At 49.1% G+C, this 22,471-nt stretch overlaps 1 protein-coding gene across 9 annotated transcripts in view; it reads right to left on the bottom strand.

Annotated features, from left to right (window-relative positions):
- The window catches only part of CCDC136 (coiled-coil domain containing 136), a 29,772-nt gene continuing 7,301 nt past the window's right edge, over positions 1 to 22,471 (bottom strand). For 2 of the 9 annotated variants that reach the window (XM_005868922.2, XM_014541831.1), the window contains 15 exons: positions 18,994 to 19,317; positions 15,785 to 15,896; positions 15,028 to 15,196; positions 14,672 to 14,812; positions 14,175 to 14,333; positions 13,752 to 13,922; positions 13,177 to 13,362; positions 11,416 to 11,610; positions 10,490 to 10,717; positions 8,676 to 9,128; positions 8,328 to 8,549; positions 6,895 to 7,158; positions 6,046 to 6,318; positions 4,166 to 4,272; positions 247 to 330 (listed from right to left, as the gene is read on the bottom strand). In XM_005868922.2, the coding sequence (XP_005868984.1) occupies positions 4,171 to 4,272; positions 6,046 to 6,318; positions 6,895 to 7,158; positions 8,328 to 8,549; positions 8,676 to 9,128; positions 10,490 to 10,717; positions 11,416 to 11,610; positions 13,177 to 13,362; positions 13,752 to 13,922; positions 14,175 to 14,333; positions 14,672 to 14,812; positions 15,028 to 15,196; positions 15,785 to 15,896; positions 18,994 to 19,317 (2,999 nt within the window). In that variant the 3' untranslated portion in view covers positions 247 to 330; positions 4,166 to 4,170. Of the gene's footprint in view, positions 331 to 4,165; positions 4,273 to 6,045; positions 6,319 to 6,894; positions 7,159 to 8,327; positions 8,550 to 8,675; positions 9,129 to 10,489; positions 10,718 to 11,415; positions 11,611 to 13,176; positions 13,363 to 13,751; positions 13,923 to 14,174; positions 14,334 to 14,671; positions 14,813 to 15,027; positions 15,197 to 15,784; positions 15,897 to 18,993; positions 19,318 to 22,471 lie in introns of those variants that run through there. The other 7 variants (XM_005868921.2, XM_014541829.1, XM_014541827.1 and 4 more) reach the window with 6 other exon arrangements.

Raw genomic sequence — 22,471 nt, 5'->3', positions numbered from 1 at the left:
TGTAGTTAGGTTGACATTTAATTACAAGGAACCCAGGATCTTACACAAGGCAGGAGATGGGTGCCAGCAGCCTTTTCAGCCTGAGTGACTGAGGCTAAAAAGATGGGGACACTGGGACATGTGGATGGGTGGGGCTCCGGCACAGTGTGTCCTGCCCAAAGCCGAGGGTAGTAGCCATTGGGGATCTGCCCCCAGGGCTGGCCCAGGTCAGGTCTGCCATCACTCCAAGAGGCAGAACTCTGCCTCCTGCCGTCGCAGGTTGGGTAACACATACAGAGCCACAGCTGCAAGAGCCAAGAACACCATAGGCTTCCACATCCCAAACATGTTCTGTGGGGACCAAAGACAAATGGTGAGTGCCCAGCCCGCTGAACCCTTCCCTAAGCCAGACAGCCCCTGCCTACCGGTGCTGGAGACACCTCAGGACCACCATGGCCCACTCCCCCTTACCTCCTGGATAACTGCTGGAGACAATGTGGTCTGAGTCCTGGCACCACTAGACACCTGAACGACCCTATGTGTCCCACCTAAGGTGACTGCTTGTTTGCACGCCCCATAGGGTGAGAATCCCAGTTCCTGTGTGTAGGAGCAAGTTCAGGAGCCAGACTTTAGAGTATCCAAATGGTTGTAATGAGGGAGGTTGGCTACCATGGCAAAAATATGCGGGTAAATGTGGGCCTTTAAGAAAAGCAGCTGCACCTCATTAGTTCCTGGAGAATGAACTCAGAGTCAAGAGGATATGAAGACTGAGAGGAAATGAAGAAAGAACACCATGGAGTGTGGGCAAATATGAGGTCCTAGGCAGCCAAAAACCTTTGTGGAGAATGATGGTGGCTCAAGGAAATTCAAGGAAGCCGGCCACTGGCTCTGGGAGGCTGCCAGACCCTGCTGACCACAGCAAATCCTGCTGATCCATTTAGGGAACATGACATCCTGAATAAGAAAATACATACCCGGGGAAGTAGTTCCTAATTTTATTACTTTTTTACTGTATTACTTGAAAGACAGAATTTGAGTTTTAAGTCGTAAGCTATGGCATAACAGAAATACAGTTTTAGGGAAGGGCAAATATAGCCCATCAATGCTAAGAATGCATTTGCTCAGAGAATAACGAACCTAAAAAGAGGATTTTAAGCCAACTATAAAGAGCAAAGAAAACCTCCTACTGGTATACTTGTAAAAACAGCTACTAAAAAGAACATAAGATGTGAAGTGAGAAGCAAAACAATGTTGGAGGTGGGTATACAGAGTAATTCATAAAGGGAGCTAGGAAAAATACTGACATGCTCAGATGCTTGCATCCTAATGTGCACTGCTAAAAATGCCAGTCTGGGGTTTTTAAGGGTGCAAAGTGCTGAACCCATGCATGGGAACTGGCGTCCTTTATACCAGGTGCAGGCAAGATTCCAGGCTGGCTGAGTAAAGGGCTGGTTCGAGTATCACAAAGGGGTAAGTCATGTCAGGCTTTCCTTTCAGACTGGGTCACTAAATTCACAGATCCACAGATGAATCGTACCCCTGACGCCTGTGTAATTTTATTAGCCAATGTCACCCCAATAAGTTCAAGTTAAAAAATAAAAATAAATCCACAGATCAAGAAAATCATGTTCTGGACTTAATCAAGGTGTTTGACAAGGTTTTCCATGATATCTTTGGAGAGAACATGAAGGAAGTGAGTAGGATGACAGCACGGCTTGTTGTGTGACCATTTGTTATGTGACCAATGAGCTGGATAAAAGCCTGGTGAGATGACATTCGAGAGGCTCAGCCCTCACCTGTGACGTGGATGAGAATATGAGGGAGGGCTTGTCACCCCTGAGGATGACAAGCTGGTAGGGAAAGGAAATATTTTGAAAACAGAGTTGAGATTAGAAAAAAAAAAAAAAACTCCACAGGTTAGATCAGTGGATTATCTCTAATAGGGATAAATGAAAATTTCTGTCTTGGAAAAAAAAAAAAACTCCACAGGTTAGATCAGTGGTTTATCTCTAATAGGGATAAATGAAAATTTCTGTCTTGAATCCACAAAACCAACTGCAGGTAGAGAATGGGGGGGGGGGTCACTTAGCATATGCAACATGCAAAGGGGTTTTATAATACATGAAGTAGATTAACAATGTGATCGGAGGCTGCATAAAGAGAAGTATGGTATCTTCCTAATTACCTGGAAGCAACCAAGGAAAATGGCTCAAAATGAGGAGATAAGGGAAATCAGGATTGGAATTTTATCTGTTGCTAATGTTAAGTCCTTAGAATCTGATTCACAATTTCCTGGCTCTATAACTACGCCTCTCTGTGTCTTAGTTTTATCACATACCAAATTAATAATAGGGTTGTTGTAAGATTTAAATGAGTAACTATAGATACAGTGATTAGGACAGCCGTGGCACGTAGTATGCATTATATAAGTGTATGTTCTTTTTATTTATGTGGTGTTTTATCATGGTGAAGTACTTTTACATATATGAACTCATCTGACCCTCAGTGGGGAAGGCAGAGGTTTTATCATCCATCTTTTGCTTACATTTGAAGAAACGAACATTCAGATTATGCATTTTGCTCCCTGGAACCAAGCTGCAAGAAGCACAGACAGACGCAACCAAGCTCTCTGACCACTTTGTCAGGCAGGTTGTACCTACGCTACCTCGATTCCTGGTTGGGGAGCTGCATATTTGGTGCAGCAGGCTCTGGGCACAACAAGCTCCCCTGAGAGGACCCTAAACCAGGAGTTCCTTCCTCTCACTCTGCGTGAACCAGGCTGAGTTTGAGCTGGAGAAAGGTTATAGCTGAATGCTCTGGGCCTCATCCCAGGGACTTAGAAATCGAGGCATATATAGGGGAAGAACGGGTACAGGGAGAGACTTGTCACTAAAGGAGTTGAAGACTGTCTATGGGGTGTAAGTGCAATGCCTAAAAGGAGAAGAGCTGCCCTAACCGGTTTGGCTCAGTGGATAGAGCGTCGGCCTGTGGACTCAAGGGTCCCAGGTTCAATTCCGGTCAAGGGCATGTACCTTGGTTGCGGGCACATACCCATTAGGGGGTGTGCAGGAGGCAGCTGATCGATGTTTCTCTCTCATCAATGTTTCTAACTCTCTATCCCTCTCCCTTCCTCTCTGTAAAAAATCAATAAAATATATAAAAAAAATAAAAATAAAAAAATAAAAGGAGAAGAGCTGAAGAGGGGGAAGAATGAGGGGGTGGGGAGGGAAGAGAAAAGAGGAAATGGTGATAAAAGCTACCAGCAAATGCTTCAGCTGCCACTCTGAACCTATGCATTAAGCCAACTACACTCCACTAACTGAGAAGTGAGAAGGAGGGTGAGAGAGGGCAGGGGGAGCATAAGAAAGGAGCTAAAACAGGCCGAGAAGAGATTATGGTTCTCGAAGGCAGGGGGAACCCTAGGGTTTTACCTTGGGCCACATTCTGCCTCCTGAATTTGGTATCCTGTTGGTACCAGATTACATGGACTGGCCAACTGAAGGTGCCCAGAATATATCAGCCTTGGTTCCCTGAGACACTGGCAGCTCTGGTTGGTGGAAACTTTTCACCAATATAGTACCATCTCTCCAGAAAGCCCAGCTGAGAAAGAATTTGGCCCCCAAAGAGAGAACTGGAAAAAATCCCTGGCATTCCTATTCTGACTTTTCTGAAGACCAAAAGCCCCAAATCAGAGAACTTCTCAGTAGAAAGTATATAATATGGTAGGAGTTTCAGTTCCATTTTTACCAAGGTTGAAAGATGAATTGAGGCTACCCTTGTACACATGACCCTACAGGAATCACAGCTCTTCAGACCTCCTCTCTCACCCAACAGGGGCGGTGGCGAGTCCTTATTTTGCCAGCCTGGGCAGTTACAACAGTGAGTGCTTGGCTCTGGGGCTTAACAAAGAGCACCCAGGCCAGCCCTACAGACAGACATCAGCTCATCAGAAGTAGTTGGGCAGCTTTGGAAGTAGCAACAGTGCTGAGATCATCAAAACTTTTCCCAGAAGACAGAAGCTCAAACCATGTCCACAGTGGGCATCCGATTCCCTACGTGCTACAAAGACATGCTCCAAGAAGTCACAGATTTCCAAAAGCAAGAAGCAAGCCGCTGAGAGAAAAGCAAAAGAGGGGAGGCCAGGGCACCCTCCCTCGATCCCTCGAAGAAGACACAATACCAGTACCTGTGTTAGGACGACGTCTCGGCCCACCAGCACCAGAGCAAAGCCGATATGATCACCAGGCCTACAAGAGGCAAGGAGAAGATGGGGGGGTTGGGGGCAGGGGATGGCTGCAACATATCAAACGAGAAAGAAGCGCGAGAAGAGACAGGAGGTGAAAGAAAGGTGGCATAAAAAGACATAAACACATGAATTCAACAGATAACGAAGATGAGAAAACAAAGGGAAAAGAGAGAGAGAGATCAAGAGATTAAATAACTGGTCAGCGAGAGCAGCAGGGTTTCTTCTCTGCTACCCGGCCTGGTTCTTCCCACTGGCAGCCTCCAGAAGGTTCAATACGGATAGGTGTCAACCAGGTGGTGAGTCCAGCTTTCCGGCTTCATTTCCCTCTTAAACCAGTCAAGTGGGTGCTCTGCGCCCTGACCTTTCCTGTGGGTCAGTGACTGTGGAAAACTGAAGCTCCAAGGCGGAAAGCTGGGCTCTCCAGATGAGAAGGATGTATACTTTGTCACCCTAGGAAGAGCCCGTCTCTTGCCAGGCCACCTGTCCCTTTGTCAGCCCCTTGTTCTGGCTGTTTTCCACCAACTCTCTAAGTGTTCTGGGCTCTGGTCCCTCGCATCCCCTACGAGTGTAATGCTGTGGTTATGAGACAAAATGCATTAAAACAAGCCAGCAAATGGAGAAGGGCCAGTTCTTTGCCGGCAACAATCTTCCAGAGACAAACTGTGTTTGCAGGCGATAACACAGATGCCAACAGAGCTGCCGGCGAAAGAGACAGGACCCCCTGGGCCAAAGGGCCACCTCCACAGCAAGTGCTTGACTTTGAAAATATCAGGCCTGGCATTGAGAAATATGGCACCCAAGGCCAGGAAATCTCTGAGGCTCTAAACCAGCACCTGGTGGAATGCCATGAATTCAAAGAAATACGACACCCACACCGGGATAGAGGCTGCAGTTCTCCCACTGCCCATCCTCAGCAACGGGCTGCCCCGGAAACAAGGACTGTATGCTGGGTCCTCAGCCGGGCGTGCTGCAGGTCGGCCTGCCAGAAAATCCCAGAGAGCCTTCCAGTGGACGGGGCACCCCACCACAAGAGACTTATTTTCTTTCCCTGTGTTTAGAGGGACAGAAAGAACCTGGACTTATTCCGGAAGTACTCAAACTCTTCAGGGAGCCAGAGCCCCCAGTTAACCTCAACCAGGGCAGGAGTTCAGCGGGTACATACCTGTACAGATGAACTAGTTATTAACATACAGAAATACTTTTATATTTTGTGGGGAAATGACTCAGGATACTCCCACTCCAACCTCTTAAGATCCAGCAGCTAAAGGGTCAGGGAACTGTTTGGTCTCCAGAGTGAAATATTCTGTCACTTCTGATCACTCCAGGCCCCCACCCTGACACCTTATAATATACAGAGCCCAGTGGGTGACACCAGCCCTCCACCCTCTCCTAATGGCAAAGGTCAAACTTAAAGGGCACCGTGGGAAATGGGGACTGAATGACTGCCCTGCTGACAGAAGGCCTTGCACTGTCAGCATCCCTAGTGCACTAATGCACTAAGGCAGGGGGAGCACCCTCTGCATACGTAACATGCTACCACATAAATGAAGAGATAGAATTCCAGTAACCCCACCCTGGTTCCCAGCAAAGGTGGTCTTTGCAATACAGTTCCACAGCAAATTGGTTTAAGCTGCCATTTCCCACAGAGAGACCATTCTCTCCAATCCCGTCTCCATCTCCGCTTCCCCCGAGTGCCCTGCCTCCGAGCTCACTGGCCTCTACTCCTGTAGAAGTCCATCCTGGGCTGGGTCACCCTGAACACAGGGCATCTGAGCCCAAGGACCCATTTCCCACACGATCCGGCCTTTGGCGGCGGTTACCTTTCTGCTCTCAAGGGGGTTTTCCTTGGACGCTTCAGGGCAAGGGTTGTTGTCCTCATCTTGTTTGTCTTCTTCCTTACCCTCCTGGTCTTGGGACTCTTCAAATCCCTCCTCCCCATCTTCTGTGGGCTCCATTTCTATGGGAGCTGGGGGCTCAGAAACTAGTTCATCCCAGGCCTCCTCCTTTGGTTCTCCATTTTCCTCCTTCTCCTCTTTTGGTAGATTAACTGCATCTTGGTTGCTGGCCTTGTAGTACAGCACTACGTCCACGTTCTGCGGGCGGAGGTGGGGCAGGATGGGGGATGCTGTTACCTGCCAAGATCCCTACCCTCAGCGTGGAGGGCAGTCACTTCCAGCCTCTCTAGACCGTCCGTCTATCCGGCCACCAGCCATTAGACAGCTGCCAGCGCTAAAGGTTCTTGAGCTCTCACCTGGCCTGCTCTTTCTACCCCTGCATAGTGACTCCTATCTTACCCACTCCTCTTTCACTTATGTGTGTATAACTACTTTGAATAAATTCCTCTCTTTTCGTCCATTTGGTTCTTCTCTTGAGCATGTGACCCAGGAAGCACAGGGGCCCCAGGAGATTGGGCTGGGTTAACGGAGGCCGCTGTGGTCCTTTGGGGCTGGCTGTACCTCCACACGAGTGGTCTGCACGCTACTCTCGCCTTAACTTCGCAGGAAGAGGGAGCACATCAAATTGGCACCAATATGGATCTGCTCTAAATACCTTCGAGACCCCAGAAACCTCTCTACTGATACTTCACTTGGTCAGAATGGTGGGAGGTGATTTTTCTTCCCAGGATCTTATCTACCTTTCTGCTTCTGGCTACATAGGTTACTACTCACCTGCCTGCTCTCAGAACTCCCCAGGCTTGCCTTGGACACCTTTTTAATTTTAACCCCACTGGCATTCTTATTCACGTTCTTAGTGGCATTCTTTCCGTTGGTAGCAGAGGACGACCGCTTCTCTTTGAGCTGGCGAAGCTCTTCCTGGCAGCACTGCAGCTGCCCCTCCAACTGCTCCTGCTCTGCCAAAAGCCGGCCCTGCTCGTCCATGCTGGCCTGGTACTGCAGCTGCAGCTCCCGCAGCTTGGCCTGCAGCTCTTTGATCTGTGGGCAGTGGAGCCAGTTACCCACAGCCCGGCCTACGCAGTCCACCTGGGCCCTGCCGGGTCGCTGGCTCAGAACTATCCCTGCGGGAGCACGTGGGGAAGTTAGCAGCAGAACATCATGACAGAGAGTGTAGTGTGGGCTCTGGAACCAGGCTGCCTGGGTTCAAATCTCAGCCCCACTTAATGACACGGGACATGTTATTAAAACAGAAAGAAAACCTCAAACTGTGGGAAATGAGCCTCTAAAGCAGTTTTACAAAGAACTCTTCCCTCACTGGAGGCACCTGATGGTTTACATCTAACATGACCAAAAGATGATTTAAATATTTTTACTGTGACCCATCTGGAGAATAAACTATAGGGCTACCCCTCCTGAACCTCGGACTTTATTCCATTATGACTTTTGATGGGAACTCCTACTTCACCCAAACTATCTCTACTGGTACGATCACCGAAGGAACTGTGTTGGACACCTGAGAGTGCACCTGGGCACCTGCACTTCGCCATGGAAAGAGCGGCAATTCCCAATCCTGCTCCCTAACCTCCGGTCTGTCTTCCCTGACTTCTGGCAGCACAGCAGGGTCTCCTTGGTAGGCATCAACACTAGCCAACCAAGGCCCAGGGGTCTGCTCTCTGACCCTCTCCCCTGCATACCCAGCGACCCTGCTGGATTGCGGGCTGCTCTTGCTCAGAGACAACACTTTCTGTCCCATTGCCAGGGGTGCAGAGCACTCTTCTTGGCATTAGGACAGATCCAGAGGAGGCGGGGCCCTGTCCTTGAGGTGCTTACAATCTAGTTGAAGAGACAAGACAAATACATGCAAACTAACTAAAGAACATTGGCAGGTGAAAAAATACAACTGGACAGAAGTGCTCCAGGGAATAGTGCAAACAAGAGAACAGAAGTGGTAGAGGGGGAAAAAAATTCCGAGTCTTGAAGATCAGTAAATCCAGCACGGTGGGTACCTGAGAAATGTCCATCAGTGACGCAGCAGACTGCCGGCCTCCTGGGCCTCAGTGCCCTCTGTGTCCGTCTGACCGGGAAGGCGGCAACTACACAGAGCCGCAGCGAGCCTGTCCCTCTCTCCTCAGCCTCTCTGAAATGGCTCCGACCTCCTCGGCTCTAGGGACTCCTCCAAGAACCCCTGCCTCCCTGAGAGCAGTTACCTCATTCTTGTCACAGGGGGAGGCAACAGGCTTCTCAAGGCCCTCGCAGCACTCCTTGAACTCCTTTTCACAGGCATCCAGCTCTTCCTTCAGCTCCTTCTGCTGGTCCAGGAGCGTCCCCATCCGCTCCTGCAGCAGGCTGTGCTCGTCCTGGCTGAGCTCGTACATGGCCTGCACTCCCTGCAGCTTGACCAGCACCTCGGCAACCATGTCTTCAAAGCTCTGTGGAGGGCGGGGAGGAATGACGGCACCCTGGGGAGCACCTGCCCTCCACCCGCTCTGCTAGGCCCTTCCTTAATAAGATCAGAACCTTCTCTCCCTGTCTGTGTGTCAGCTGGCTACTTTTACCTCTAGATCTTCAGGCTCAGCAGGTTCATCGTCAGTGCTGCTGACATAACTCTTATTATAACAGGTGTCAGAGCTACTGCCGCTGGTCTTCTTAACGGTGATGACGCTGCTGCTGCTGCTGGTGCGGTAACTCTTCAGATAGGTCTCACTGGTACTGGTGTCGCTGGCATAGCTCTTGAGAAAGTTCTCCTCACTGCTCTGGGGGCTCCCGAGGCCCTCGCTGCAGTCAATGCTGCTACCATAACTCTTCTTGTAGGACTCAAGGCTTCTTTTTATAGAAGGGGACCGGGCTTGGAGCAACTGCATTTCTTCCAGGCAGAGCTGCAAGTCGGCCTGCAGCCTCTTCCGCTCCTCTAGGAGCCGGCCATGCTCCTGCTGCTGCAGCTCCTGCTCGGTCTGGCTGGTCTCGTACAGGTTCTGCAGAGTCTGCATGTGGGACGCGATCATCTTGGACTGCCGGGAGTGGGTGGGAGACACATCGTTACTCTAACACTGCAGTCCGAGCTGCACCCCTCCTGGCGCAGAGGTCTGAGCACACTTTAGAGAACTGCACACCTTCACTCCAGTCTCAGGACAGCCTAGGCTGCCAACTTAGCCTACGGGTACTGGCATGGGTCAGTGTCTTGCTCATGGGGAAAATGTCCCCAGGGAAGATACTCCAGTGTTTCCGGGTTCCCGATTCTGTTGTTTCTGCACTCATCCCTCTCTCCTTGGAGCAGTGCTGAGGGGGCTCGAGAACACCTGCCTTCTTCTCAGTCAGGTGTACCATCATCCTGGCCTTTGGACTCAGTACCCACCCCTTGCTCTAAAACCAGCCTGGCCTGGAATATGAGCATTCCTCAGAAGAGGGGATCAAGGTCTCACTGAGTCCCTGCCCCTCCTGCCCCAATTCTCAATCTGGACTCAGAGAATGTTCCCTGGCCCTCTGGGCCTGGCTTCTTGGCTACTGATGCCCAGGACGAGATCTGATTGAGGAAACATTTCATACCTGGTTCTTGGTCTCTGTGTTATCTATGCGGAAATCTGATGGCCCTGGAATCTGACCAAATCTCAGTTTGGACTCCTGCTATCCCCTGATCTCCCTGTCCAGGCTAATATCTGAATTAATTCATTTTGCCCAAAGTGGAACAGTCTATCTGCTCTTCCTTGCTCTCACTGAGCCCTCAGGCCAAATTCACCCCCCAAACCTTCTGAAAGGCTTAAATGGAAATCTCCACCAGTGAGCCCGCAGAGACAACTTGCTGGTGTCTGACACCCCCCGCCCCCCCCCGCCCCAACCTGGCTGCTGTTCTGGCCAATGTTGCGATGAAAACATATGGTCAGTAGCAAGAACTCTCCATGCGAGGACGCTTCCTTTGGAAAGGAATGGCCCCATACTGGCCTCGTGTAGAACACCAAAAGGTTATAGATTTTACCACTGAAAAGTGTACTTCTCAATTATCAACCATCTCATGAGAAAAGGAGGACACCTTTAGTCAGTCCCAAGCAATCCAAACACTGAAATGATATTATACATCTGGAAAACGAGACGCTAAAGGGATTGAGACAAATTATCAGGCAATTACAGACTTCCGGGTCATCCCGGTTCTAAGTGCTCCCAGGACGGCGGCTGGGCATGCACGTGGTGGGTCCTCGGGCCGTATCTGAAGGCTCATCCCCAGGAGCCAGCCCATGGGCAGTCATGGCTGGGGCAGGTCAGGGCTTCAGTCTCATCCTGACTCCTGGCCTCACAGGCCTTCCTAACACTGTCCCTTCTGTGCAGCCCCTTCCTCTCCTGTCCCCAGAACCGTCCCCCTGCCTCTAGCTATGGTTACCTTGTCTTGGACATATTTTGAGCACTTATGTGATTTGGAACCTTCTGGATTCTCCAACACTTCCTGGAAATGGGAGTCTTTGAAAACATGCAGCTCTTTGTGCAGCTCTAATTGTTCGTTTAGCACATTTTCTTGATTGTGTATCAGCTGTTTCTGCTCTTCCTGCATGCTTTGGTAGAGGAGCTGTAGTTCATACAGGTCTTGTAACTTTGTAAGTAGCTCGAAACTCTGCGAGGTAGAGTGGAAGGAAGGGCAGGGACTGTGGTGGTCACAAGCAAAGCCCTCTGCTGGAGACCCTCCCTCCCCTTAGGCATCCCTGATTGGCTCTGCAGTTTCCCCATCTGGGACGGGGGAGTCCTGTGGAGATCCGCCAGTTGAGTAGAACTGACCTCTTGTGTTTGGATGTATTGTTTAGTTTACAAAGTACTTTCAAGTATATTTTCTCCAGACAGATAAAATACCTACATATAAAATGCAGGACAGTTCCCAGAGTGTAAGATGTATTTTAAATATAAAACCCAAGCCCTGGCCGGTGGTGGCTCAGCTGGTTGGAACATCATCCCTTACACTGGAAAGGCAGGTTTGATTCTCGGTCAGGGCACCCGGCTTGTGGGTTCAATCCTCAGTTTGGGCGCATCTAGGAGGCAGCCAATCGGTGTTTCTCTCTCTCTCTCTCTCTCTCTCTCTCTCTCTCTTCAATCAATAAAAAAACAACATATCCTCAGGTGAGGAGAAAAAAAAAAGTAAAACCCTAATCAGCTATATTGAATTTTTTGGTTTGAAATTGGTGAGAAAGTAAGGAGTGGTTGGTTAAGGAAAGAAAAATCTTAATCCCCACCTTTCCTTTTTCTCAAGTACAGTCACACCTGGGAAGCTTCTCAAAGCCACTGCTCCAGAGTGAGCAGCCACTCGCTGGCTGCCTTTACCTTCTGGAGGAGACCAGACTTGGGTATCGGGAACGTGAGCCTGTGCAGCTCTTCTTGCAGCTGGCCCTGCTCCTCCTGCAACCTCCTCTGGTCCTCCAGGAGTTCGCACTGCTCCATCTGCAGCTGCCCCATCTCCTTCTGGCTGGCCTTGTACTTTTCCTGCAATTCTGTCAGTCTGGACAGCAGTGTGTCACACTGTGGGCGGGTGGGGCGGGCGGTTACTCCTAAGGTAGTTCTCTGCCTGTGTGGCTAGCAGAGCATTTCTGTGTCCCCCTGCCTCTTCCGATTCACCGGGGTTGCCCACCCTGTACCGATCATCCCAAGCCACACTGCGCCAAATTTTAGATGCCGAGTGGGGAACGCCAGCAGGCTGCTTGGGCTGGCTGTTTGGCTGTGCCTGAAATTTTTCTATTAGTCCCTTCTGAGAGCATTCTGAGCGGGAGTGTTATCAGCACCCCTCCCTTTTCATTCCCCGCCGCCTCCCTCTCCTCTGGCCCTTTCCTCTGGTAGACGCTGTTTTCTCACCCTGCTGGGGATTCTACCCCCTATCGCTCTCATTATCCTCAATTTGCTTTTATTCCTAAGTATGCTCCTTACCAATAAAGACTTCATTTCTCCCTAATCCCCCACCCCCCATTTTTGTTTTCATAATCATCTTTTAAAATCTTTAGAAAAGTATGTGCTATTGCTGAATTTGGGTTAAGAAAACGAAATCATCCTATGATTCCAAAAACCTAAATCTTCTAATATCGGACTAATCGCAATGCTGTTTTATAATTAGAGGAAAAGCTGGCCCCGTGTGCCAGCATACGGTTCCTTTCCTTAGGGAGGAGGCACAGATGCCCTCACTCCTAAGTCTAGTGGGAATGGGGGGAGGGGGAATGTGAGCCTGGGAGCAGAAAGGCAGGTGGACTGTGGTGGTGACACAAATAACCTCCCCCATTCTGTGTCTCCCGAAGGCCTTTCCCTGGGGACACAGCCTGCTGTTGGCCGTGGCAGGAGCTAATGAGCATTTTGGCTGAATGTGACTTGTTCCACTACTTTTAGAGAATCCTGGGCCTGTTCTCTATCATGCTTCAACACCCTTCCATTTCCTAGCAGTGATCCTGAAAGCGCTCAACACAGGGTAACTGATAGTGACTTGCATTTTACACACTATGATAAAAAGAGAGAATGAGTAAGGAAGGCTTTATTTATCACTACAGGATCTGTTACTGAAAGGAAGTGGGTAAGAGTAGTATTCTGTTCAATTTAAAGAGAGTAAGAGTCAAGTTCAGAGGACTTAACTACTCTGAAGCCTCGGCCCTTCTAAAGCCAATCAGTGTTCTGGGCACAAGACCAGGCCATCTGACAAGAGCATTTGCAATCTGCCTCAGAAAATTAGATCTTCTCTTTCTAGTTCTAACAATAAAAGTGACATATACAGGCCTATGTGTATGTTCTCCACAAATAACAAGATACCACTACACATGGAATTACGTGCAAGCATTCCAGTGTTCAGACTGGATCCAGATACACGGATCCTACTAAGGTGTGGCTCAGGTCAAGGAAAACTGTTTTAAAAGTTAACAGCATGGGGCTCTGCCTCTATTCCCGGCCTCGCTGTACTCAGTCGTGATGGGACTCAGCTGTACTTAGTCTCCTAATTATGGGCAAGAGCCCATCCTGCCCTTGGGTGGATGGATGACTTCCTCTTTTGCCCTAACCTCCTTTCTCCAGAGGAAGTGCCCAGCAGATCCCACCTGTCTTCACCACAATTACCTTATTAGCACATTCTCTCTTGTCCTCTGGGATGGACTGGGTGGTCCTGAGCTGTACCAGCTCATGCTGGCAGAGCAGGAAGTCCTGCTCCAGCCGATCGTACATGTGCTTCCGCCGCTCCAGCTCCTCCTGGCTGTTCTCGTACCGCTGCTTCATCTCCTGCAGCTGGGACTGCATCTCTGCGTTCTGAGGCAGGGAGGCAGCCCGCCATCACCCGGAGCAGCGGCTGCACTCTCTCCTCTCAGGCAGTGACAAAGGGAGTACTACCTGTCCTTTCCAGTCCCAATTCCATCCCACTGAGGCTCCTGAGATGGACAAGGCCCTAACAGGCTCTATGCAGAGACCTCTGGGCTTCCATTTGGGGCGTGGTGAAAGTAAAGGGGTTCATTTTTACAGGCTGGTTTCCTGATTCAAAATCAAAGGAAGCTGAGAGCACCTTCCTACTGAGCAACACTTGACCGCCCTCACCAACGGCTCCTCCACAGACCTCCTGCCATCCCCGCTCCTCCTCTGCACCCGTCCTCGCACGGCAGCTCGGCCTGGCCACCTTCTCCCTCACCTGGAGCTGCTTTTACCTTCTCATTGCTCTCTTGGAAATAGCCCTCGATGTCTCTGAGGCGCTGCACCTCGGCCTCCTGGTACCGCAGGTCCTCCCGCAGCTGCCGCTGCACGTCCAGCAGGTGATCCTTCTCACACGAGAGGTTCTCGTACTGGAGCTGCAGCCTATGCAGCCGGCACCGTAACTCCTACGGCGGAGGGGCCTTTGGGCAGTACCCCCGGGACCCTCAACCCACTCACTCTTCTGCCTGAGTCATTCTCAGACTCCTCCCTACCCTCCACTCACTGGCTGTCCTCTCATCTAACACAGTGCTGGGGGCGGCTGAGTTCACCTGCGGTGCTCACAGGTGGTGGCTGGAGTTATTTTAACTCTCCACTCGTATCCACCTTCCCAAATCCTCCTAGCACCTAAGTTGCCCCTCACCTCTGGTTGCTGTTACCTTCTCACTTGGGCTTTCTGTGCATATGGGTTTCGTGACTTTGAGCTGCCGGAGCTCAGCCTGAAGTTGGAGTTGCTCCTTCAAGAGCTCAGTCTGCTCATCCTGGCTAACATCGTACTTGTGCTGCAGGGCACAGAGTCTGTTCTTCAGCTCCTCGTTCTGTGGTGGGAAGGATGCGGGTGGAACCGTTACTCTCAAGAAACAGCAGGCCCCTCTCCAGACCAGCCTGGCGCTTTTCCGGGTGCAGACATCTTGAGGAGCTCCTGCAGGCCTCTGGTCTGGTTTCTTCTCTGAGGCAGACACTCAGTGATGACTACCATTTCTAGGATGCAAGGCTAGGTGACCTCTCCAATTGGTCTTGGATAGACTCTACCCCTGGTGGCAGGGCAAGAGTCAGCAGAGCACAGCCTTGCTCTGCGTTCATCCTCCTGAAAGGAAGCGGCGACTCCATGGAGGCCCTTCTGCCCTCCCCAAACTCCCTTCCTGGCAGTGTTTACCTGGGCGGCGTGTTGGGAAGTCTGACACCGAAGCACCTCGTTCTGTGCGCACTTGAGCTCCCTCTGCAGCCGCCTCTGCTCCTCCTCACTGGTCTGGCGATGAAGATGTAGCTCTTGCAACTCACAGCTCAATTCCTTACACTGTGGGAAGCAACACAGGAAGGCGGCTTACTACAAGTCACTCCAGGGCAGGCCTGGAAGACTATTTACATCAGGCAAGCGAGACCCCAGAGTACTATCTCCTGCCATAGCGCACGCCGCCTTCGTCAACTCTGTCCTGTGTCTAAGGAGATGTTTCTCACACAGGCCCGGAGAAGGTACAAGAGGGACAACGGAAAGGGCCTGCATCCCCCTACCTTGCTCTGCATGTCACATAGCTGTTCCTCAGCTCCCAGCAGCTGCTGTCGCAACGAATGGGTTTCCGGATGAGGTTCTAGGAAATCCATTTCTACAGTCTGACACTCTGTTGACATCAAACTCCTTAGCGTTTGGGACTCCAGCCACTTTTCTGTTGCTCTTCGTGTCCTGCAATCCAGAACCCCAGAGACATGTTTGGGAGAGAACTCTGCCTAGAATCACCTGCCAACGGTGCTTGGTCCTGATGTCTTTGTTTTAGGCAAAAAATGGTAAGGAGCCTCTTATTGTGATTTCTCTCTCTCAAAAAAAAAACACACACTTAGAAGGGCACAACACCCCCAGCACCTCAACCTTCAAAGCTGTTTGTCTCTGGGAGGCCCTAAGCGTCCAGTCCAGTTGAGCTTGAGCCTGGCTCTGATGTCAAAGTCAGCTCCAAGAGAGAGGACATCAGACTGAATCAAGTCCGTGTGGACAACAAAGGGATCACTTCTGAGCAACTGTAGGGCCCGGCCAACCAGCCCCTAATGCCTCGAATAGAAGAAAACTAAACTTCTGAAGTCAATCAACTCTAGTCCCAGACACTGAGCTGGGTCCCCATGCCTCTTCTAGGCAGTGTCCATGTCCTTTGGACACCACGGGAAAGACCAGATCTCCCGGAGGAGAGGGACGTGCGAGAGCCTGGCATCTGCCTCCAGCAGCAGTTCTACGCGGGGAGAAGCCCAGTCCTCCACGGTCCCACTCGCCTCCCGGCTGTACCTCTCACTCTCCAGATCTGCCAGCTGCCCTGAGAGGCTGCTGTTGCTCTCCTGCAGGACCCGGTACTCCTCATTCAGGAAGCGGTAGCGTTCCCGCAGTTGCTGCAATTCCTCTGCAGAGGACAAGATGAGAGAGAGGTGAGGTCCTAGGGAGGAAGCACTGATGACCAGCCCCCCGTTTTCCTGCCTGGAAACCTGGTAGCAGAAGGCTGATCGGCTCCTCTTTTTCTAGAGACAGAAGAGATATCACATGCAGAGGCTTCGAAGACAGGGCCCAGAGAAGTCCACCCTGCAGAGGCCCTCTGTGCTCTTTCAAGAGCTGCCCTTCTTCTCATCTTCCCAGATTTGTCCTGTGTGCCCCTTCAAAACCCCAATCAAGACTCCTAAAATCTTGGGATTTTTTTTTTTAATTTTTAAAAAATCCTCACCCAAGGATATTTTTCCACTGATTTTTAGAGAGAGTGCAAGAGAGAGAGAAAGACAGAGAAATATCTATGTGAGAGCAACACATCGATTGGTTGCCTCCTGCACGAGCCCTGACCAGGGCCCAGGCCGAGGAGGAGCCTGCAACCGAGATAGAGATACGTGCCATTGACCGGAATCGAACCAGGGACCCTTTCATCCTCAGGCTGACACTCTACCCACTAAGCCAAAATGGCTAGGCTGTGATGGTTTAATTGTTTGGGGTTTTTTTGTATTTAAAGTTTTCATTGAGCCGAAACCGGTTTGGCTCAGTGGATAGAGCGTCGGCTTGTGGACTGAAAGGTTCCAGGTTCGATTCCGGTCAAGGGCATGTACCTGGGTTGCAGGCACATCCCCAGTAGGAGATGTGCAGGAGGCAGCTGATCGATGTTTCTCTCTCATCGATGTTTCTAACTTTCTCTCTCTCTCCCTTCCTCTCTGTAAGAACTCAATAAAATATATTTTTAAAAAAATAAATAAAAATAAAGTTTTCATTGAGACCAGTTGACATGGTTCAGTGGTTGAGCATTAACCTATGAACCAGGAGGTCACGGTTCGATTCCCGATCAGGACACATGCCTGGGTTGAAGGCTCGATCCCCAGTAGAGGACATGCAGGAGGCAGCTGATCAATAATTCTCTCTCATCATCGATGTTTCTATCTCTCTTTCCCCCTCCCTTCCTCTCTGAAATCAATAAAAATATTTTTAAAAATTAAGTTTCCATTGAACTGTTTGATTACCTCACTTTTAGTACAAAACACTGGGAGATGTGAACTACCAGGTGTCACACTGCCGGTCTTGGCCTTTCAGAGACAATCCAGGCATCCTGAAGGTCCTTTAACTTCCTTTATCACCACACCAAATACACTGGCCTGCATGTGGTCAAGAATTCTTTCTAATGATCTTTTATCTGCTATCAGAAGGACACATCCCAACCAGACCCACATATCACCCTCAATGCTGCTATGATACATACCCATATCTGTTTTGTTTCTTCATGATTAAGAATTATTTCTTGCCCTAGCCAATATGGCTCAGTGGATAGAGCGTCAGCCTGCAAATCGAAGGGTCCCAGGCTCGATTCTGGTCAAGGGCCTGTACCTTGGTTGCAGGCTCCTCCCCGGCCTGGGCCCTGGCCAGAGCCCATGCAGGAGGCAACCAATTGATGTTTCTCTCACGTCGACATTTCTCTCTTTCCCTCTCTCTTCCACTCTCTCTAAAAATCAATGGAAAAATATCCTCAGGTGAGAATTAAAAAAAAAATTATTTCTCTTAGAATATTAATTCTACTGATATTTAAAAAGTGTCTTAACTACCGTCAGCTTCAACACCCTGAAATTTACTTCTAATGTGTATTCCAATCAGAAGTCCTGATCTATGTAGCAAAGTCCTTGAAATACTGCAAATTACCACAGAAGGAAGGAAGGAAACTAATCTTTTATGAAAACCAACCATGTGTTAAACAATAGACTTGATGGTTTCAGCCTTGGTTTTAGTTAGTGTGTGAGTGCTTTCAACATGTTAGGCATTTCATTTAATCCCCAGAAAAGCCCTGTAAATTTTCTTTTCTAAATAAACCTTAAATTTTAGAATAGTTTTAGACTTATAGAAAAGTTGCAAAGAATGCAGAATTCCCTGGAAGAGTTCTCATCTAGTTTTCCCTACTGTTAATATCAGACAATGGGTCCATTTGTCATGACTAAGAAATCAAGGTTGGTATATGAACTAAACTCTATACTTTATTCATATTTATCTACATTTTCCCTCAAGTCCTTTTCCTGTTTCAGGATCTCATCTAGCTGATGACTGAATAGCTCCTCTTTTTATTAACCACTTTTTATATAAATGGAAACAGAGGTTCAGAGAGATCATTCTGAGACTAAGTTCACTCTGTTACTCAGTGGAGCTGAGATGCTGAACTGAAGTCTGTGTAAGTCCAGCCCGGGCCTTCCCACTGGGCTGTCTGCCTCTCCTAGCATCACCAATCCAAAGGCTCTTCTGAGGGGCTTGTTACAGCTGGGAAACCTTGCACTTCTTTGATTCCTTGTTGATTTGCCTCTGCTTGACCTGGCCTAATATAAGGCCTCCCTTATACCCAGATCATCAATCCTAGCCTCAGAATAAAGGCAAACTCTCTGATGTCATGCCTCCTAGCAACTAGCTTGGAGACTCACTGTCTGAACGCTTTTGAGCTCTGAGCTTCTGAGTACATCGTGTTTTATTAGAAATAACCTCCCTTCGTCTCCAGCTTGTGCTCTGACTTTTTGCCCCCAAAGCTTCTACTCTGGGGAGGGCTAAAGGAGCCTAACAATTAGCATCTCAGGGTCTGGGAGCAGGACTGGAGGACCCCCTCTCCCTGCCCCCCACCCCCCAGGAAGCAGTCCAGGCACAGTGCCATGATGCCGGAGCAGCAGGAAGCGTTTCCCAGGGTGGCGGCCCCGTACTCCCACCTAGAACTGTCCTCCCCAGGAAGGGCTTCAGCCGAGTCAAATCGACAAACACCAGATGGCTCTCTGAGAAAGAGTTCTCCGGGCACATCTCCATGGTACTATTTCTCACACCCTGATGGACTGGCTGTGGGACTCTGGGTAAGTTTTTCTCCCTTTATAGTCTTGAATTCAACCTGGAGGTTTTTTCTAGAGTTTCCCAATTCATTATCTAAGACCACCTTCCAACATCTTCTTGCACACTATCTCCCTCCGCTTGACTTTACTGACAGACCAGGAGAAGGGCTTGCACTCTCATACCTTGCAGCTCAGAGTAATCTGAGGGAGTATAACTATTAGATGAGTCAGAGGTCTTCATTTCCATTTCTGCACGGAGGGAGGTGATCTCCAGCTCATACTCGTTCCGAACACGCTCCAATTCATCAAGTTCACTTTGCATCCGGCAGAGGTCCTCCTGCAGGGATGCTATGTCACTCTCATGTTCAGTCGCAGAATCATCTGCGGCTTGTCGCAGATTCTTGATCTCCGCATGGGCCAAATGCAACTCCCGTTCTATCTCCTTAAGTTCACATTCTTTCTCACGCTCTAACAGGGAAATCTCCTCCCGTAGATTCCGCAACTCACCTGCAAAAAAACCCAAAGGTTAGGACGGTCAAGAGGATAAGTGAATTAATCTACCACGTTCTAGAGGCACAAAGGTAAAGGGAGGCACTTTCTTATCTAGAAACCCCTGACAACCTAGACCAGGGGTGGGCAAACTTTTTGACTCGAGGGCCACAATGGGTTCTTAAACTGGACCGGAGGGCCGGAACAAAAGCATGGATGGAGTGTTTGTGTGAACTAATATAAATTCAAAGTAAACATCATTACATAAAAGGGTACGGTCTTTTTTTTTTTAGTTTTATTCATTTCAAACGGGCCGGATCCGGCCCGCGGGCCGTAGTTTGCCCACGGCTGACCTAGACTCTACCCTATCAGAGAAGTATAGTTTCATCTGGTATGAAATAGAGAGAATACCTAAGAAGGGAGCAGAGAGTGAATCTACGTAGTAAGGTAGTAGAAAAGTAGATTTTTGAGGCTTGGCACCAAAAGCAACAACTTAGGCTATTGAAAACAAAAGGTATTATCAGTGCCCTGGCCAGTGTTCTCAGTGGTTAGAGCATCGGCCTGTGCACCAGAGCGCCGAGGGTTCGATTCCCAGTCAAGGGTAGGTATGATCCCTGCACCCGGTCATCGGGGGCGAGTGTGGGAGGAAACTAATTGATGTGTCTCTCTCATATCAATGTTTCTCTCTCTCCTCCTCCTCCTCCTCCCCTCTCCCTTCCAGTCTCTCTAAAAATCAATGGGGAAAAAAAATCCTCACTCCTCGGGTAAGGATGAAAACAAAAAGAAAGTATTATTAGTGTTTCTAAGGAATCGCCTAAGAATTAAAGGCCAAACATAACTTACAATATTTTTCTTATGTCCTGAGTCTTTTCAAAAATTCCCTGGCTAGTCCGGCCAGTATGGCACAGTGGTTGAGCACTGACCTATGAACCAGGAGGTCACAGTTCCATTACCAGTCAGGGCACACGCCTGGGTTGCGGGCTCAATTCCCCAGTGGGGAGATGGGCTCAGTAAATGCACACAGGCATTTATTTCCACTGTGCGGATGTTTCTATCTCTCCCTCCCTCTTTTCCCTTCATCTCTGAAATATATATATATGTTAAAAATTCCCTGGCTAAAAAAATCTACACAGACTATTCTCATGTATTCAGTCTGGGAGCTTAGAAATTAGAACTTCAGAATCCCCATGAACTGCCTGTGGTAAGTACTGGCCCTAAAATAATATCTATTTAGAGTTCATAGCTGAAATTCAAATATAGGTTCATCACATGGTAACCAAACATGGGAAAATAACCTACATGTGGATTGATAAGAGATTGTTTAAATTAGTGATGGTTAAACAGAATATCAGCAGCCATTAAAAAGAAAATGGCAGATTTATTGAAAAGGTTTCCATACATACTAACTAGAAAGAAAAATCAACTATAAAATATATTGTACTATCTTATTTTTGCAAAAAAAGAATTGTATGGCCCTAACCGGTTTGGCTCAGTGGATAGGGTGTCGGCCTGTGGACTGAAGGGTCCCAGGTTCGATTCCGGTCAAGGGCATGTACCTTGGTTGTGGGCACATCCCCAGTAGGGGGTGTGCAGGAGGCAGCTGATCGATGTTTCTCCCTCATCGATCTTTCTAATTCTCTATCTCTCTCCCTTCCTCTCTGTAAAAAATCAATAAAATATATTTTTAAAAAACAATTGTATGTACAATATATAACACAAGTATACAAAGACATAGAAAGAGGTCTGGAAAGATCTGTGTGCCAGCCATAAAGAGCAGTTCCTTCTGAAGTACGAGATAGCATATGATGGGGACTTTTACTTTCTACATTGGTGCTGTTTGAATTTTCACAACAGGCCTCTATTTTAAAATAGCTTTTAATTTACAAAAGAAATGTGTCAGAGCTCTCAGTATCTGTGGCACATCTCGGGGTTGTTGGACATGGATAATCTGGGATTAGGAGAACCTAAACTTGGAGAGAGAGAGAGTAAAAGGCACTGATACCAATAAAAAAAATTCAAAATTTGGGAGCCAGGATTATGGAATTAATGAGGATTGGGTTGGGAGGGTCAGGACCTTCCCACAAACACTGCAAGTTACACTGTCCTTATCCCTTGCCCTGTCCTCTGCTCATTCTATTCACCATTCAGATTTCAACTTTCCCTAGCCTCTCTCCCCCACCTCCTCAAAAAAACCAAGCAAGTCCTCTATTAGATGCTCTCAAAGCACCGTGTAGTTTTGCAGTGTGTGTGTGTGTGTGTGTGTGTGTGTAAAACCTTGCTCTCCTACTTCCTTGACTATAAGCTTCATGAAGGCAGGGAACACGTCTGTTTTGCTCATCATTAGAGCTCCAGGATTTGTCATAGTACCTGGCGTAATGCAGCTTGATAAGTATTTGCTGTATTCGTGCATAAATGAGGCAGAGGGTCATCTATTGGACAAACGTTTACTGAGTACTACGAGAAGAAAAAATGGGAGACATACTGCAGATATAAATGCTGAATGGACAGGGGGTCTCAGGGGCCGGAGGAACAGTCTCCGGCCCTATTCCCACTCTCCCAAGCTCACACGTGCAGCTCTAGGCACATCTTTTGCCAGTCGTTCCTTCCCTAGAATGACCCCAGCGGCCTCCTCTTCTTGGTCTATTCAAGTATTAATTGGTCATCACCTCTGTGCCACACCCAAGCTTCTCTCCACTGAGATCCTCTGACTTCCTTCCAGTTTGAAAGAACAAATTCCTTGCTCTATCCACTGTTGAACAGCACAGGGGCGGGTCTTGTAGGCCTGAGGGAGGAGCCTACCCAGAAGCTTAGAATCTAGTGGGGGAGACATACATGTCAACTGGCCATTAGGATAAAGGCCCTGCGGCCTGGGATGGACTTCTGCGGAGGCGACCAACCTCCACTTCCCTACTGTGCCCTTGATGCTCGGGTCCAAATCTCCCTTAGGTTCTCTTCTGGAGTCTAGCCCTGCAAACACGACATGCTCAAGTCCAGGAGGAACCGAGGAAGGACTCCCCACACCTGAAAAACCTCTTCATCAGGGGCAGGACCCGCTAAGGTCCGAGGGGCGGGGCTTGCCGGCCTGAGGGAGGGGCTTATCCAGAAGCTGGGCGGGGCGGGTCCGGCTGGGGCGGGTGGCCGGAGCAGCAGAAAGGCCACAGCGGTTGGAAGA

The sequence above is a fragment of the Myotis brandtii genome, unplaced genomic scaffold (genome assembly GCF_000412655.1).
Source record: "Myotis brandtii unplaced genomic scaffold, ASM41265v1 scaffold280, whole genome shotgun sequence".
NCBI lineage: Eukaryota > Metazoa > Chordata > Mammalia > Chiroptera > Vespertilionidae > Myotis > Myotis brandtii.
The sequence above is the reverse complement of the archived record's forward strand: the minus strand, read 5'-3'. Positions and strand labels throughout refer to the sequence as shown.